This window comes from Erythrolamprus reginae, chromosome 2, assembly GCF_031021105.1.
Source record: "Erythrolamprus reginae isolate rEryReg1 chromosome 2, rEryReg1.hap1, whole genome shotgun sequence".
Lineage (NCBI taxonomy): Eukaryota > Metazoa > Chordata > Lepidosauria > Squamata > Dipsadidae > Erythrolamprus > Erythrolamprus reginae.
In genome coordinates, this window is record NC_091951.1 from 209545903 (window position 1) to 209563374 (window position 17472).

Sequence of the window (17472 nt, forward strand, 5' to 3'; positions counted from 1 at the left end):
GTGATATATGATTCCCTCCATGTTTCAGGTATTTTAGCTTGCTCTAGAATTTCATTATATACTTCTATAAGGATGGGTTCAAAAGTTTCGTTAATCTTTTTATAAAATTTGCCTGGGAAGCCATCCGAACCTGGTGATTTGTTGTTCTTTTGTCTGTTGGGGTTCCTGGATGATGAGGAAGAGTCCTTCCTATTCACTATGAAACCTTGTGAAAGAAGTGGAATGGGAAAACTAAAAATTTATTTTTAAATGATTATGAGTAGAAAGTCCAAAAATCCTTTATCTAAATTTGTGTCCCTGATGATACAAAGGAAAAATATTAACATGGGAAAGAAATGATTGTTGATTATCAATAGGACATCCAAATAAATATCATTTAGAAATGAAAGTTGCAAATTCTCATGACATCTTTCAGGAATCATGTGCAATAAACTATAACCCAAATTATGAGTTCATCAACAGGGTTGGTAATGATGCTATAGAGGAACAGAACCAGGGGTGGACTGCTGCCTAGACAGGGGGGAACGCAGTGGAGTAGCGAAAATGGAGCTCCACCCCAGAGTACCCAATTTGCACTGAAAGATATTGAAAGAAAATGCATAAGCCATACCCACAGTGTGGTAGTACAAGTTTTGGTAGCCCTTCACTGGGGACAGAACATAGTCAAGTACAAAAAGCCTTATGAGGAAACATAAAGCAGCATTGACCAGGGACAAATTGCTAGTGTTTGAGAGAAAAGCTCATATTAAGTTTTTTTAAAGTCACTTGTTGTGCCTTTACCCTCCCACAATTGTTTAATGGGGAAAGGAGCATAACTATGTCTTCTTGCAGAAGGTCCCACTTTCATTTCTCAAGGTCTTCAGTTAAAGAACTTCAGATCACTCCGATGTCATTCAAATACAGCTAAATAACATGATACCCACTGGCACATAGAAAACTCCCTTGGTTGGAGTCCCAGCCCCTTCACTCAGTTACCCCGGTTATCTTCAAATATACTGTAGTTTTAATTCAAAGAAACTGATGGAAAACTGGTAACAATCCTCTTTCTCCTCCCCTACCCACCCTCTGGAAACATCTTGTTTCCTACATGGGTCCCATGGGCTTGCTTATAAAGTAATAATGTCAGGGGATTTGAACGTAATGCACAACTTAGTGTCTAGCTAAAGACAAAGCTAAGCTAGAATAAGAAACAGAAATTTGGACTAATAGAAAAGCAGGGAGGAGATGTGCCATTTGCTTCAGGGATGGGTTCTAAGTTACCCTGCCGCCAGTTTGCTCCCTTCTGTGCTGCCTGGCTGTGTGCACATTGCACGCCCCATGACTGTGCCACACAAGCACATGCACCAAGCCAATTTTTTTTAAAAAAAAAGCCAAAAACAAGATGGCAGCACAAGCGCAGTGCCAAAACCTCCGTTTCTGTGCATGCACAGAAGCAAAACCCAGTAAAAAATTCCCCCGAAAAAGCCAAAAACAAGGTGGTGGCGCATGCACAGTGCCAAAAACTCAGCTTCTGCACATGCACAGGAAGAACAACCAGCAAAAAATTCAATTTAAAAAAAAAATCCACAGGTCAGCAATGACAGAATCGGCTCCGTGACATCACCACTGGTTTACTACCAGTTCTATACAGCCAGTGCAAACCAGGAGGAACCCACCTCTGATTTGCCTTCTTCAGAGATGGCTGGACACATACCCTATGGTAAAATGTTGGCCATGAAAGCCATCTTACAAGAGCAACCAAAAATTGGTTCTTCTAATTTCCAGGACCTGCCCCCAAAGAGTTTCTCAAATCTGCTGCTGGAGACGATCTTACCTCTTCTGTGGTTTTCACTGGTTTCCCCAATGACAGTAATTCTCCCTATCTGCTGCTGGTTGCAGAAGAAAAGAATTCAGAGACCATATCAGCAGTTGTCTTATTTTTCCAATCATCTGCAAGGGGATTTTATTTGGGGAACTAGTACACTTTGTTACATATGCCAATGTCATATATAGTTTATTTCTTGGCTGTCAGTTAAAATAGACAATACTGTACTGGACAGCCCAACAAGCTGGCACACTGTGCTATTTTATGCAACTTACATGATTTTTTAAAGTCAATTATCAATTTCTGATTACACCCTGGGTGAGTGGGGGAATCTTTGGGGCTGTTGGGGAAATTTAAGTCTAAGGATTATTTTATGAACATCTTTTCTTTAAAAGCTGATAGTATTGTCTTGTTGAAGGATAAAGAAGGGAAATATCATTTATTCATCTTGCTCTTAAAGATTAAAGCAGGTTGTACTTAACTATAATATGTTCTGTTTGGTTTTGATGCAGTCATTGTGTGTCAGGAATAGTTTTTGTCTTCACTTACTCATGTGAATCAGGCTCTGGGGATTACTAAACAAACCATGGTTACAGCATGATTCAGAAACTCAACCAACCTAAGAAGTGGTTGAGATTAGTTCAGAAATTGATTTAGATCTTCTTTACCTGGTCATGTCATACTCAGACATGCTTTGGAAATACCCAGAAGTTAGTTAGACATTGAACTGTTAAGTGAGTTTGCCCAGAGACTGAGACTGGCAAGTTTGCTTCTAATTTCCTTTCCCTATCCATCTAACAGCAGCACTCATGGTTTTAACCATGTTTGACAGATGTAGCAAACTGAATGTGGTTAGAAACTGAAACTAACAGATAGTCAAAGGGCAAACGAAGGTTTCAATATCTTCTGAAGCACTGTCAAGGATTCTGGGATTAGCAGCAGATTCTTAAAACTCAGCACTTCTGGTATTAAACAAGACCCCCACTTCCATCCTCTGACTAAAATATATTTGTAGATTGCAAATACAGTATTTTCATCCTCTTGTATGGGAAGAATAAATTCAGTGGGATTCACTTCCCAAAATAGAATTGCAGCTCTACTTTACTAATCTGAACCAGTCACCAGTTACTGCTTTTATGTGATGCACAGAAAAGAAAAGGAAAAAAAAACCCAGATAAAGCTTTGATTGCACTTTTTTATTTTTATTTATTTATTTATTTTTGTCCAATACACAATGAGAGTTTTAGTGGGTATATACGGTATATACTGTACATACACATAGTAAAATACATGATGAAGGTTATAGAGGAGATACTCATAGTAAAATATATCTATGAAAGAATAGAAAAGAAGATATAGTAATAGAACATATCAATGAAAGAATAGAAGAAGAGACATAGTAATAGAAGAAAAGTATAGGAGATATAGGAGAGCAATAGGACAGGGGACAGAAGGCACTCTAGTGCACTTGTACTCGCCCCTTACTGACCTCTTAAGAATCTGGATAGGTCAACCGTAGATAATCTAAGGGTAAAGTGTTGGGGGTTTGGGGATGACACTATGGAGTCCGGTAATGAGTTCCACGCTTCGACAACTCGGTTACTGAAGTCATATTTTTTACAGTCAAGTTTGGAGCGGTTAATATTAAGTTTAAATCTGTTGTGTGCTCTTGTGTTGTTGTGGTTGAAGCTGAAGTAGTCGCTGACAGGCAGGACGTTGCAGCATATGATCTTGTGGGCAATACTTAGATCTTGTTTAAGGCGTCTTAGTTCTAGGCTTTCTAGGCCCAGGATTGAAAGTCTAATCTCATAGGGTATTCTATTTCGAGTGGAGGAGTAAAGGGCTCTTCTGGTGAAGTGTTAATGTCTGAGATGTAATATGGGTTCCAAACAGATGTGCTGTATTTGAAGATGGGTTTGGCAAAAGTTTTGTAAGTTCTTGTAAGCAGTGTGAGATTGCCAGAGCAGAAGCTACGTAGGATTAGGTTTACAACTCTGGAAGCCTTCTTGGCTATGTTGTTGCAGTGGGCTTTGGCACTTAAATCTTTTGTTATTAGTATACCGAGGTCTTTAACCGAGTGGGGATTATCTGTGATAATTTGATTATTCAGTTCGTATTTGGAGTTCAGCTTCTTTTTCCCAATGTGTAGGACAGAGCATTTGCTAGTTGAGATCTGGAGTTGCCATGTGTTAGAGTTAGACCACTCAGAAACAGAGTTCAGGTCTTTTTAGAGAGTAGTTGTGTTATCGGTGGTGTTGAAAAGTTTTATATTGTCGGCGAAGAGGACACAGTTGCTTGTGATGTAATCGCAAAGATCATTGATATAGAGAATGAAGAGTGTTGGTCCTAGTACACTACCTTGGGGAACACTGCTTTTAACTGGGATGGGGGTGGATATGGTGCTTCCTAATTTGACCAATTTGACTCATTTGACTAATTTGAAAGAGAGGCCACTCTCATGGCCTCTTTTTCTGTCCAAAATCTGCAGATACCCCTGTTGCTATCAGGACATTGCTTGAATATTTGCTCAATGTTACAGTTGTAATAAACTGAATTATTCTTCATATGTAGATGAACATGACCTATAAATTTGTCCCTTGTACAATCTATGAATGATTCCCATCTTAATAGAAAGTCTCTCTCTCTCTCTCTCTCTCTCTCTCTAATACTGTCGATATCTACATCTTTGCTTACTTTTTATCTGGGTAAGGATTGTGGTTTCTGGGTTACTTTATATTTGTTCAAGATCCCAGCTGTATTGCTTCCTGCTGATAACCAAAGGACTGAAAATAACCTAGTTTGGCTGTTCTTTCTCACAGTATAAGAGCATATTTCGCCATATGCGTGGGGTTATTCTCATTTGGTCTCTCTATACCAGTGTTTCCCAACCGGTGTGCCACGGCACACTGGTGTGCCGCGAGACATGGTCAGGTGTGCCACGAAGAAAGCAGCTCAGCTTCTGGTCTCGAAACTTTTTGCGAAGAGCAAAAAGTTGTGAGAACGGAAGCTGAGCTTCCTTCTTAGCGCCTTCCAAGTTTTCCGGCAACTGCAGCGCCCCGCCCGGCTGGAGCTTCCCTGGCGGCTGCAGCAGGTGAGCTTTGGTGCCTGGTGGGAGGGTAGCGGCAGCGGAAGGGCGGCGCGCAGCGGGAGGGTGATGGCGGCGGCAGCAGCAGCGGCAGCTGCAGCAGGTAGTAGCCGTGGGGCAGCGGCAGAGTGGTCAGCTGTGAGGCGGAGCTCCAGAACAGAGGGACAGACGGCGGCGGCTGGACATGCTAGAATTGCGTGGCTGGCACTTGCCTGCCGCCGTCGGTGCCTCCGTTCCGAAGCTCCGCCTCACAGCTGACGACCTTGCCGCCGCCCCACGGCTACTACCCGCTGCGGCTGCTGAGAGAAAGAGAGAGGGAGAGAGGGGTGAGAGAAAGAGATAGCAAGAGAGGGAGAGGGAGAAAGAGAGAGGGAAAGAGGGGGGAGAGAAAGAAAGAGGGAGAGAGGGGGGAAGAGAAAGAGAGAAAGAGATAGCAAGAGAGGGAGAGGGAGAAAGAGAGAGGGAAAGAGGGGGGAGAGAAAGAAAGAGGGAGAGAGGGGGGAAGAGAAAGAGAGAAAGAGATAGCAAGAGAGGGGGAGAGAGAAAGAGAGGGGGAGAGGGGGAGGGGGAGAGAGAAAGAGAGAGAAAGAGATAGCAAGAGAGGGAGACAGAGAGAGAGGGAGAGAGGGAGGAAGAGAAAGAGAGAGAAAGAGATAGCAAGAGAGGGAGAGAGAGAAAGAGAGAGGAAGAAGGGGAGAGAGAAAGAGATAGCAAGAGATAGCAAGAGAGGGAGAGGGGGGGAGAGAAAGTGATAGCAAAAGAGAGAAAGAGAGGGAGAGAGGGGGGAGAGAAAGAGAGAGAAAGAGATAGCAGGAGAGGGAAAGAGAGAAAGAGAGAGGGAGAAAGAGGGGGAAGGAGGGTGAGGGAAAGACATAGAGGGAGGTAAGGAGGGAGAGAGAAGGAGGGCAAAAAAGAGAGGAAGGAAGGGAGAAACAAAGAGATGGAGAGAGGGGGAAAGAAAGAGGAAGGAAGGATTGAGAGAAAGAGGGAGAGAGAGAGAAATAGAGTGAAAGGGAGGAAGAGAGATATTTTTTTTGTCCAAACTTTTTTTTAGGGGCCCCCCCCCGCTCAATGTTCCCCAGGATTTTCTAAATGTGAATAATGTGCCGCAGCTCAAAAAAGGTTGGGAAACACTGCTCTATACACTAGAGGAAGATTTATGGCTGCAGAGGGAAATAGTCAGAGATGAAGTCAAAGGATTAAGAAGATACAATACTAGTTTAGTGAAATGGAAATAAATGCAAACTTTATTACTTCTTCCAAGTTCAGTTTGATATGCATGAACTTTTCCCATTATTTCTCCAATTCTGCAACATAGAATGTTTTGTATATGGTCACTGTTCTTTCCAAGCGATGAGCCCCCCAGGAAACAGGTCCACACACAGGGCTTTGACAAGATTTAAGCATGTAATTCTAGTAATTTAGTATCAGAAAGTGTGTAAAATGTATTAGTGAAGCAAGAAATAAGTCCATTCGTATTAGCTATTCATTAAAGTCAAACATTAAGCCAAAACTCCCAAATAGTTCTCTTTGATCAAATCTCTAATTAACATGACTCACTCCGAGTTGGTAGGAAGCCCGGATGTCAAGATTTTCACCTTCTTAGTTTGTAATTCACATAAATAATCCAAGAACGAAATCCAAACAGTTATCGCTCACATTAGAAAATTGACTTCTGCACTTGCTTGTCACAAAAGTAACCCTTAAATACTCAAAAGGAACGGCTAAGAGTTCTATAGATCTATTCACGCAGAGACCTTCTCCTTCTCAGCCACGCCTTTCTTCTGACACTTCTGCACACCCTGGCATTGAGAAGAGGCTCTTCCTCTTCTCCTGAGTCACTCATGGGCATCGCTGGAGGTGCAACAGGCCCTGGTTGGCTTTCAGCCTCTGACCCCCAATCTCTCCGACCTCCTCGCTATCAGACTTGGCTGCCAAGTACACTGGCCTAGGATACCAACCCACACCTGTCTCTCGATCCTCAGAATCCGTGATCAGCTGCGCAGGACACAGATGGGCCACAACAGTCACCAAGGGATAACCTGGATTCAGGTATCTGGGCCCTAGTCTGAAAAACTAATGACTCAGCTAGTTTCAATATGCAAACATGAAAAATGTCTGATTAATTATTACAGTCAGTAAACAGTAACAATAGGGTAGCATGTTTTTTTAAACTCCCATAGAGTGACAGAAATCAATAGTACTGATTCAGCAAAATCTTGCTTCCTTTTGAAGTATTTTCTTGTCGAAGAGCATGAATGGAGTCCTGTGAAACGGAATTTCATTTTCTTACTGATTTCAATGAATGGCGGAGGGGAGACAGATTTTTAAAGTTAAAATGTTGATGTTATGGATAGTTGCTATATCCACTCCCATTTAGAATTGCTTTCTCATATTAAATTCTGTAATACTAAAAAGTAACTGGCAAAGTGTTTGTATAATTTGGTAACAAGTTCTCTTATCCTTTGGCAAGGTGCAAAGGTGCAAATTGGAAATGAATTTGATATTTCCTCAAATACTTTCCCTCATTTTAAACTGATACATAGAAACATAAGGATTAGCCATTTATGGCATTTAATCTTGTTTCACGATTCAGATTTGCAAGGTATTGTAACAGAGGAACAGACTTTGCAGTTGCTTGCTCAGGCCCCCAAATTTGTGAGCCCCTGCCCAGGCCCAGATCTCATCCAAGACCCTGCTACTGTGGCCAAAAAACTACTGGTAGACATTGAGCAAACCAGCCCTGTCACAGCCTTGTCACAGCCCTGTCACATCTTGGGACAAAACAGAAAGTATAGCGAAAGACCAGGTACTGTCTAAAGTGATGAACTGGGTGTTGAGCGGGTGGCCACAGGAAGTGGAAGAAGAGCAATTCATGATGTTTAAAAATAAACAAGTGGAGCTATCTGTATTAAAAGGCTGACTACTCTGTGGGGAAAGAGTAATAATGCCACAAAGCCTAAGAAAAAGGGTGATAAGGACTCTGCATATAGGCCACCCAGGTATAGTGTGCATGAAAGCATTAGCAAGGAGCTATCTGTGGTTGCCACAGCTTGATAAGGACATTACAGAATGGTGGCAATGTGCATGCCTTGTCAGGAAACCAGGCCAGCCCCATTGAGAAACACATCTTGTGAGTGGGAGACCCCAAGAGGCCCATGGTCAGGAGTGCATATTGACTTTGCAGGTCCAATGGCCGATCAGACATTCCTCATAGTAATTGATGCCTACTCTAAATGGCTGGAAGTACTCCAAATGCCCTCAGCAACGACTAGCATCACAATACGAGCCCTGAGGAAACTCTTCACAACCCATGGCTTGCCTGATGTCATTGTGTCTGATAATGGCCACAACTGACAGCCAGGCACATGGAAACATTTCTAGCCGACCTAGGCATAAGGAATGCTCTTGTTTTCCCTTTCAGCCCAGATAGTAATGGCCAAGTAAAATGTATGGTATGGCTAACCAAAAAGACTCTAATCAGAATGGGTCCAGGAGACTGGCAAGAATGAATAGACCAGTTCCTGTTAACCCAGCACATAACTCCATGCACAGTCACTAACTGACGGGAACTACGATGGGACAGAAACTAAGGTCCTGACTGGATCGGCTTAACCCAACCTACAACCTGGAAACTCCTGTAAATTTGGCCAAACCAACCAGAATGTGGGACTTGGTGTTCGCTCAGAACTACACAGGCAAACCCAAATGGGTGAGAGCCACACTGATAGATGTCACTGGCCTCAAATCCTATAGAGTGTGATTAGAAGATGGCCGGGAATGGCGGAGGCACATTGACCAATTACGAAGTAGGATAGAAAACTCCTGGCTTTGCCAACTGGAGGCCACTGCAACAGAAAACCACGACCAACACAGGTCTCTACCCCGCAGTCCACTCAATCCAAGCAATGAAGACACCAATGGCGAGAACCAGACCCTAACTACAAGACAACCAGAGACCCTATACTCAAGCCCGGAGAGGCACCTACTGGCAAACCCTGGAGTCCAGGGAGCAGAGAGCAACAGAGCAGAAAATTCAGCTGCCACACCTGGAGGCCAGTTCCAGATGTTTCCATGGAACAACGGAGGAGGAGAAACAGGCATGTCTGCTCAAGCTGAAGACTCCTTAGGAACTGACTCGTGTAGGCCCAGTAGAACTGTCAGGTGACCTGTGTATAGTCACCCAACAGTGACCATACACAGGTCACAGTGATACGGACTATGTAACCTTCATAGGGGGAGGGGTGTTACGTATAGACATATGTTGTAAATTTGCTTAGCCCCTGCTGATTGGCTAATATAGTGGCAGGAGTTTTAAACCCCTGTCAATGGCTTAGCTGGCTCCAGGGAAGCCCTTAAAAGTGGTGTCCCTGGAGCCTGCCGGCAGTCTGTATTAGCTTCAATTTGGAGTTAATAAAGGTGCTGAACTATTGCTATCACTCACCTCTTCCTTTGCACGTGAATCTAACACCCATGCTACATAACATAATTTCCTTTTTCACAAAAACAAAACTTTTAATCAATAAATCCCCAAAACTGCAGTTTATTTTTATCAATTTTTCAGCAGTCTATAAAGGTTTTCTAATATTTTTAAACATACAGAAGTTGTAGTTTCCTCCTTGATCAAAAAAGTCAGTTTAGCTTTTTATGCAAACTCAGCCATCTACACAATTCATTCATCCATTATTGGTTTTTCTGTAGTCTTCCAACTTTGCATGCATAATATCTTCAATACAGTTACTACCCATGAGCCAAGAGGCAGTCATTTTCAAGAACCAATCATATGCATTGATGAAAAAGCTAGGATAATAATTTTGGAGATCAACAAACATTGACTGAATAATTTATTATCGCATTTACATTGCAGATACACCCACATCACACCAACACTCTGCGAGCTGCATTGGTTCCCAGTCGGTCTCCAAACACAATTCAAGGTGTTGGTTATTGATGTGAGCGTTCCTTGTCCACCTCTGCTAATGTCAGATTCTGAGGATGAGCCAGGGCCCTCTGGGTACCCTCGGCCAGTGGGGTTGCCAGCTGATGCATAGGTTAGAGTGAGGGCAAAAGTGACCTGGATGAACCTGAGGAACCACCAGAGAGGGCTGATATACCAATGGGGGAGTGGTCCCAGTCGAAGGAGGAAGAAGACATTGGAGTGGATGACCCATTCTTAGATGCTAGATACAGGAGGTTACTAAGAAGACAACAAAATTTGAATGGTAAAAGGAAATAATTTGTAGCTTTAACTCTATGAGGTTTGCTGGTCACTCCCAGCAAGTATAAAAGCAAAGGATCTTGGGAAAATTCTAGGTGGAGAGTCAACGTTGCTTTCATTGGACGTTTTTAAATTGTTTTTACATTGTTTTATATTGTTGTTCACTGCCCTGGAAGACGTTGGGCAGCTTATAAATAACATAAATAAATAAACAAACAAACAAAGAAATAAATAAATTTGCTGTCTATTGAATAAGGAATGCAACACAAATTGCAGCATTAATGAGCCAGTATAGCTATCCCCAAATTATATTTCCATTTACAAAACTTAAATAATATAATGAATAGTTGCTCTATGATAGCCTTTCAAATAGATGGACTTCAGTGTTTTTAGCAAGAATCAATAGTGAGAATTTGAGAGGTGAACTCCATGCATCTGCAGGGAGTCAACATAGGGAAAGATTACTCTGTGACAAGCAGAACTAAATTATGCATAACAAATCTGGAATGGAGGTCATTCACTTATTTCTTACATTCAGATACAATTAGATAATTGAAGTTTCAATCAGAACATGATATAAATAATATATTCTATCTATATTGTATAGAATAACTTAACAAACAATAATTCTTGAATCATCTGTTTTATTCGTATTAACTAACCAATGTGTACAACTTTGGCCCTAAGGAAACTCAAAAGTTTGTGTCAGCAGCGTTGGGTAAATCCCAGGTTTTGCAGGTTTTGCATGTGCAGAAGCAAAGAAATCAGCAATTTTTGCTCAAATTTCACTGCTGGAAGGACATCTGCGCAGGATTTCAGTTGCTGCACATGTGCAGCAGCCGAATCTCGCTGCAGTGCCTAAAGCAGCAGCTGGGGCTAACAGCTCTGGCCGTGTGGCTGCTTTCTGCTCTCCTGTGCCACAGGCATCTCTTAGCGCGGCAATGGCACCCCGAGTGAGCCGTGGCCTTTGGGAGCAGCAGCGCTATGCTGCCGAAGGCCACAAATTGCTCAGGGTGCCATTGCCACGCCAAGAGATGCCAGCAACACAGGAGAGAACAGAATAAGTCAAACAAACAAACAAACAAATAAATAAATAAGGCAGGTGGTGGGTTGAAGAGCACTTGGGCCACTCATGGCAAGCCGCCGCTCGTGGCAAGGCAGGTGGTGGGCGGCCAAATGGGCAGGGCAGGTGGTGGGGGGTAACTTACCTGATTTTCGCTGTTTTCGGCTTTTTTGCTTTAGCGCATTCACGGAAGCAATAAAAGGCGGAAATCGTGCATCCTCGCGCGAGAGTCAGCTTCTGCACATGCTCCCAGTCCTGTTTTGGTGGCGCTGCGAATGGTGGCCCTTCACTGCCTGTATCTATTCAGACAACGCTTTTACACAACCTAATTGTGCCATCAGAAGCATATTCTTAATCAATTGAAATGAAAAAGGACCAGAGAAGGAAATGCCATCAAAGTTCTTTGCCTTCCCATTTGGATGAATGTATTAGATTTTGATTTCTCTAATTAATAAGTTCGGTTGAGGAAAACTACTGTGCCACTAGTTGCAATAATCTTTCTTGTATTTATAAATTCACACATTTTAAAGATACATGCATCACTTTAAAATGTAGTCTGTCATAATTTTTAGGTGCAGTTCTCTGGTTTAAATAGGTATCAGATTAAAAAAATAAAACAGAAGAAATGAAACTTTTAGGGTGAATTTTTTTAAAATATAAACACTGCAATTCATCTGCATCATTTACTGATAACTTGGCTCAAAGGTTAGGGCAACCCAGTGTAATCAAATAGAAATTGTTCAGAAGAAACTGGAAGCCAGTGTTTTGACTGAATTAACTATATATATTTAATACGATGATCTGCTTGCTAATGTTCTTACTCAATATCACCTATTTCCAATAGCCTTATATCTATTCTTTACGTTTTCTTTCCAGTTCCTGTGCCTAAAGAATATCCGAACCTTCCTTAATACCTGCTGTGAGAAGTTTGGTCTGCGGAAAAGTGATCTTTTTGAAGTCTTCGATTTGTTCGACGTAAAAGACTTTGCAAAGGTACTTCTCTCTCCCATAAAACAGCTTCCAGATGCTCCATATGATAGTCATCAAAATTCTTTTCATCCTGAACATTTTATGTCAGTGTGAAGAAATCATTGTGGAATGATGGATGGAATGGAAGACTGTCAGTCCTCAATGAATACTAGTTTCAGTAATGACAGCATTACTGTTGGAAGTTGGAAAAAGCAACTTTAATTATTAATATTTGTTATTCTTCCTACTCTTCGCTCCTATTTGCATTTCTTCATTTGCATTGCGTTTGAATGGGCCACAAGGATGTTTAAAATATAAAGCAATGTAATCAATTATATTTCTGAATAGCCAAGTGATCTAAGAATAAAATATTAAAAGTGACAATTCTACTGTGATGTAGATATTTAAGCAAATTTTACAATGGATGGGGAAAAAATGAATAGCAAGTAAAGTCATGTGCAAATTGTAGCAAATTATTTGCCTTAGAACTAGTTCAGAGGTCACAATCAAATGTAATGGACAAAAAAATATGTGTGTACTCCATTGTGTCCCCTCAGGATTATGATGCCCTGACTGAACATGATATCTCAATCCAGCAAACAAGAGTTTGCAGGTTCCTAATGCTCAGATTTTAAGATTAGGGCCACCTTATTTGTGGTAAAAAAAATAGATTATCACTCCAGACAGGTGCAAACTGGATCTGAATATACCTTGTCCCAAAGCTTGTTATCTCTCTGCCTCTGTCTCCCTCGTCCTCCCTCTCGTTTCTATCTGTACATACAGAATATATGTCCCAACTGCTTGATAGAGCGAAGCATTTTGTGTGGTTCTTGGTTTCACTTAAATGCAGCATTACTTAGCCCTGCAAAGTAACCTCATTACATTCTCAGACCTTCTGCTTTCATTCAACAGATCTGGGAGCAACCACAAGGTGTTGCCCACAATAGGATGCGAAATGTAATAGCAGACCCACATAGCTGGCTGTAGTAGGTATATCCTAAGGTCTGGCTGTATCACGTGTAACCTTGTAGCAGAATGTTTCCTTGAAACCACAGATTGTCAAAAAACGATGAAACAAAACAAAACAAACCTGGTATGCTTCAGGAAAAAGGGATTAAAACAAGAATGTCAGTCAGATCCCTCTTTTTGGAATACCATATCCTATATCCTTTCTTTCTTTCTTTCTTTCTTTCTTTCTTTCTCTCTTTCTCTCTCTCTCCCTCTCTCTTTCTTTCTTTCTTTCTTTTGTTTGTTCTTTCTTTTTTCTTTGAGTCCTGGTAATTGTTTGGACTTTTCCTGGCATGAGTTTTATAAGTACTCTATCTTTGCTAGTTGAGAGTATGATGGCTCAAGATCACCCAGATGGCTTTATGCCTAAAACAGAACTAGAATTCAGGGTTTCTATCCTGATGTCTTAACTACCATGCCAATCTGGTTCTCTAGGGTCCAGTGCCCACTCCTTATGCTATTTAGAAAAATTCTGAAATACTTCTTTGAGAGAACATTCAGGTAGGATTATACAATATTATCTAGTGGTAGGAATAGTTTTATTAACAGTATGTAATGTAATGCTTTTATTTATTTTGAATTATATTATTGTCATTTTGGTCCAGAGACAGAAACATAGGGGCTAAAGGGTTAGCATTCCCCAATTCTTTGAAACGTTCTGTTTCCAAAATAGTGAACTTTGATATTCTTAATTAAAAGCTTCATGAGCCTTAAGAGCTAGTTTAAGAGCTAAGGGCTGAGAAAGAATGATTTGTCAACTGAATTTATGGCTCAGGCCAAATTTGAAGTAGGGGATTTCCATATCTCGTTCTGAATCACCTTCTTACACCCACTCTATGTAATAAGCATAAAAAGAAGAAAAATCCTTTTGTCATCTTGGAGACAAATGTATTTACCATGGCAGCCACTCTTCATATAATGACTATCTGAGAAAATTTTGCTGCTAGAGGCAAAGCATTGAAACTTTGCTGCTGCAAAACATTGTACAAGGCCAATTCTTAAGTATCTGTATGGTATGCTAGGCTAAGCTAGACTAAACTAAGTTAGGCTAGGCTAAGCTATATGACAATTGCATGACATGAGATCTAAAATAGTTTTTATTTCAAGTAATGGGAACATTCACCAGTATGGACAATTTCCTTTGCTTATAATATGTAAGAACTTATAAACATTCTCTGAGACCAAATAAAAATCCTCAAGAAAGTTTAAAGAAGACAGACTTGGCATTTGAACTAGATGAGTCAACTTGAAACTTGGCATATTTTTAAACCAATGATGATATCATCAGAAACTGACTGCAAAAATAAGTCATAGATTTTATAATAATTTCTTAACACTGCATTATATTAAAGTGCTCTTGGTTGAACTGGAAGGATTGCAAGCAAACCAATACCATCTCTATTGAAATATCCATAATGGTGCTCATTTGGAAAGTATTTGAGGATATTTGAAAAATTGCATGACAATTTTTAATCATAAATGCTAGCATAATTGTTTTGCCCATCCCCCCTTATAAAAACCGTAACAGAGGAGACTAATAAATCAGTCAGGTATATTGAACAGAGCAGATATTTTGGCAAAATCAGTGAGTATAATCAAGGTGTCATCTAAATTATTATATATACTGTGGATATATCTGGGATTAAATGTTTAACATTCAATCATATTTTTACATGATGTATTATTCTGTACCTTGGGGAAGCTAAGTTTAAAAGATTAAAATAGTAATAAAATGCAGAAGACATTCAAATAAGAAAACAGAGAAACAGGTAGCAGAGGATAATCCACTTACTTTCATCACAACCAAGTTAAAGTATGTGACTCTTACCTCTAGGTATGGAGAAAAATTGGGGAGTGTATAGATGAAACAGGAATTCAGACAATAATTATTTTGAGGACAAGGCCATTGGTCACTCTCATGTTTGGACATCACCTCGAGGTCCGACTATTGCAACACTCTCTACATGGGGCTTCCCTTTGGCTGTTTCGTTTATGTATGGTTTGTTTGGGTCGCATGATTGTTTTTATAAAGGTTTTTAAACTGTTTTTAATATTGGATTTGTATTTTGTATTGCTTGTTGTGAGCCGTTCTGAGTCCTCGGAGGGAGCGGCATACAAATCTAATTAATAATAATAGTAATAAGTATGGATCATCGACATCGCAATCCCAGGAGACAGCAGAATTGAGGAGAAGCAGCTAGAGAAATTAGTGAAATATGAAGATCTAAAAATCGAGCTGCAACGACTCTGTCATAAGCCAGTGAAGGTGGTCCCAGTGGTACTTGGCATGCTGGGCCAGTGCCAAAGGATCTCAGCGGACATTTGAAAATCATCGGAATTGACAAAATCTCCATCTGTCAATTGCAAAAGGCTGCTTTACTGGGATCGGCAAACATAATTCACCGCTACATCACACAGTCCTAGGTGCTTGGGAAGCGCCTGACTGGTGATGAAATATGAAATCCAGCATAGTGATCTCATTTCCTGTGTTGTATTGACATAATAATAATAATAATAATAATAATAATAATAATAATAATAATAATAATAAATCTATCATCAGTCAGATTTTTGCAGTCCATGCACATAAGTTTATCATTTTAATCTGCAAAACACTCCTGACCTGAAAGGTAATATTTAAGTCAATGAGAATTTAGTAATTAAATCCTATGATGTCATGATCTGCACATCTCCAAATCTTGTCTTCTTTGTTCCCTTCTTCCCTGCAGGTAATCGATGCTTTATCAATACTCTCATGGACGCAAGTTGCCCAAAAGAAAGGGTTTGTGTAAGTGCAAAACTAGTTAATGTATAGCTATTAAGAGACATTTATACAATTTTCATTTAAAAACATGCTTTTAATCTGAGTTGCCTTTAATTTAAGATTCTTACAGTATATAGCATGTAAGTCTCAGAAGCTACAGGCAGTACCAAAATAGTGGTTTGCTGCTAATAGGGAAAACCTGCTACTCCAGAGCAGAACTAATTTGAAATTGCTACTTTATTTGCCAATAGGTCTCCTGAGCTGATTGAAATTTTCTTTTTTCTAGCCCCCCACCCCCAATTTGCAGGATTCCATTGAATGCTATTTCATGTCCATGTCAGTTGTATCCTGCTGCCACCTTTACTTTGGTCCTTTGTGTGGAGACTTCCCAACATTGTTAAACTGGCAGACAGTACAGATGGCGAAGTAGGTTGCTACACATAATACAAGGTTGTTGATCCATGTATTGAGACAGGAATTACCTGATAGGCTTGTCATCATCCTAGTGTCACTTGGTCCAGGTTCAGCTCAGGGCCATCCTTGGGGTGGGGCAGTTTTCCAGCAGCACCTTTAGGAGGAAAGGACCTTGCTGCCTCCAAGCTCAATCTGAGTGGCAGTGATTCATCCCAATGTAGTATAGCATCAAGGTACATCAGGAACCTCCTTGTCAGATGAAATTTTGTTTGCTCAGTCCAAACACTGGTTTGCTGAGGATATTATTCTCCCTGGAGGTACAGGTGGCATTAGGTTTTTTCAGCAGTGACTTTTGCATTTTGGATAATTCTTCCTATACAGGTCCTAGACCTACTTGAATTTTGCAAGACTGAATATTATCTTATTTTAATATCCTTTTGATTTAGGATAATTGCAAAAAAGCATGAATTATTTGCTTTTCCATTGCATTGTGATTATGTAATTCCAAAGTAGGACTGTTCTGGAATAATGCTAAACCCATGTTTAAAAGCAATTGATACTCTAGAATTAGAGGAAGTTTTGTTAGATGACTAAGTCTATCAGTCCAGCTGTCTGTGAACACTTGCCTCCTTCCTTGCACATCCCCATTCCAGATTAAGGAGTGTTATCTTCCTGTCACCTAACAACTTTTGGTTGAAAATGACAACACAGCTGGGAGATCCACCAGTTCTTATCCTTAAGGCTCCATTTATACTGTAAATAAGAGCGGCACCATTTTCCAGCATTGCATGTCTAGCAGAATTGTGTTTGACTGTGTGGGGGCAGGAAATTTTATGTTATTCTAGTTTTCTTCAAGATCAAAGGGTAATGAATAGTACTCTAAACTTAGCTGTGGAGAGAACCCAGACAATGTGGATCAGAAGTTTCCCATCCAAATAGACAGATATATTGAATGGATAATAACTTTCAGCTTATGGCTTTATGACTAAAAATTAATGGCACAGTAGTTTCATTGCAGCCTAGGTTCTGATGGACTTGTACCTAATAAATGCATTCACCTTTAAAGTGCCCATGTGTTCTTTATGGAGTGAACAGTGTTATCCCTCTAGAACAGTGTTTCCCAACCTTGGCAACTTGAAGATATCTG

The 17472-nt window shown here is 40.5% G+C and overlaps 1 protein-coding gene across 1 annotated transcript in view; it reads left to right on the top strand.

Annotated features, from left to right (window-relative positions):
* Window positions 1-17472, top strand: part of VAV1 (vav guanine nucleotide exchange factor 1) — a 70630-nt gene that overhangs the window by 12958 nt on the left and 40200 nt on the right. Inside the window, exons 2-3 of the mRNA XM_070741569.1 lie at window positions 12047-12163; window positions 15877-15935. Of these exons, the coding sequence (XP_070597670.1) occupies window positions 12047-12163; window positions 15877-15935 (176 nt within the window). The remainder of the gene's footprint in view (window positions 1-12046; window positions 12164-15876; window positions 15936-17472) is intronic.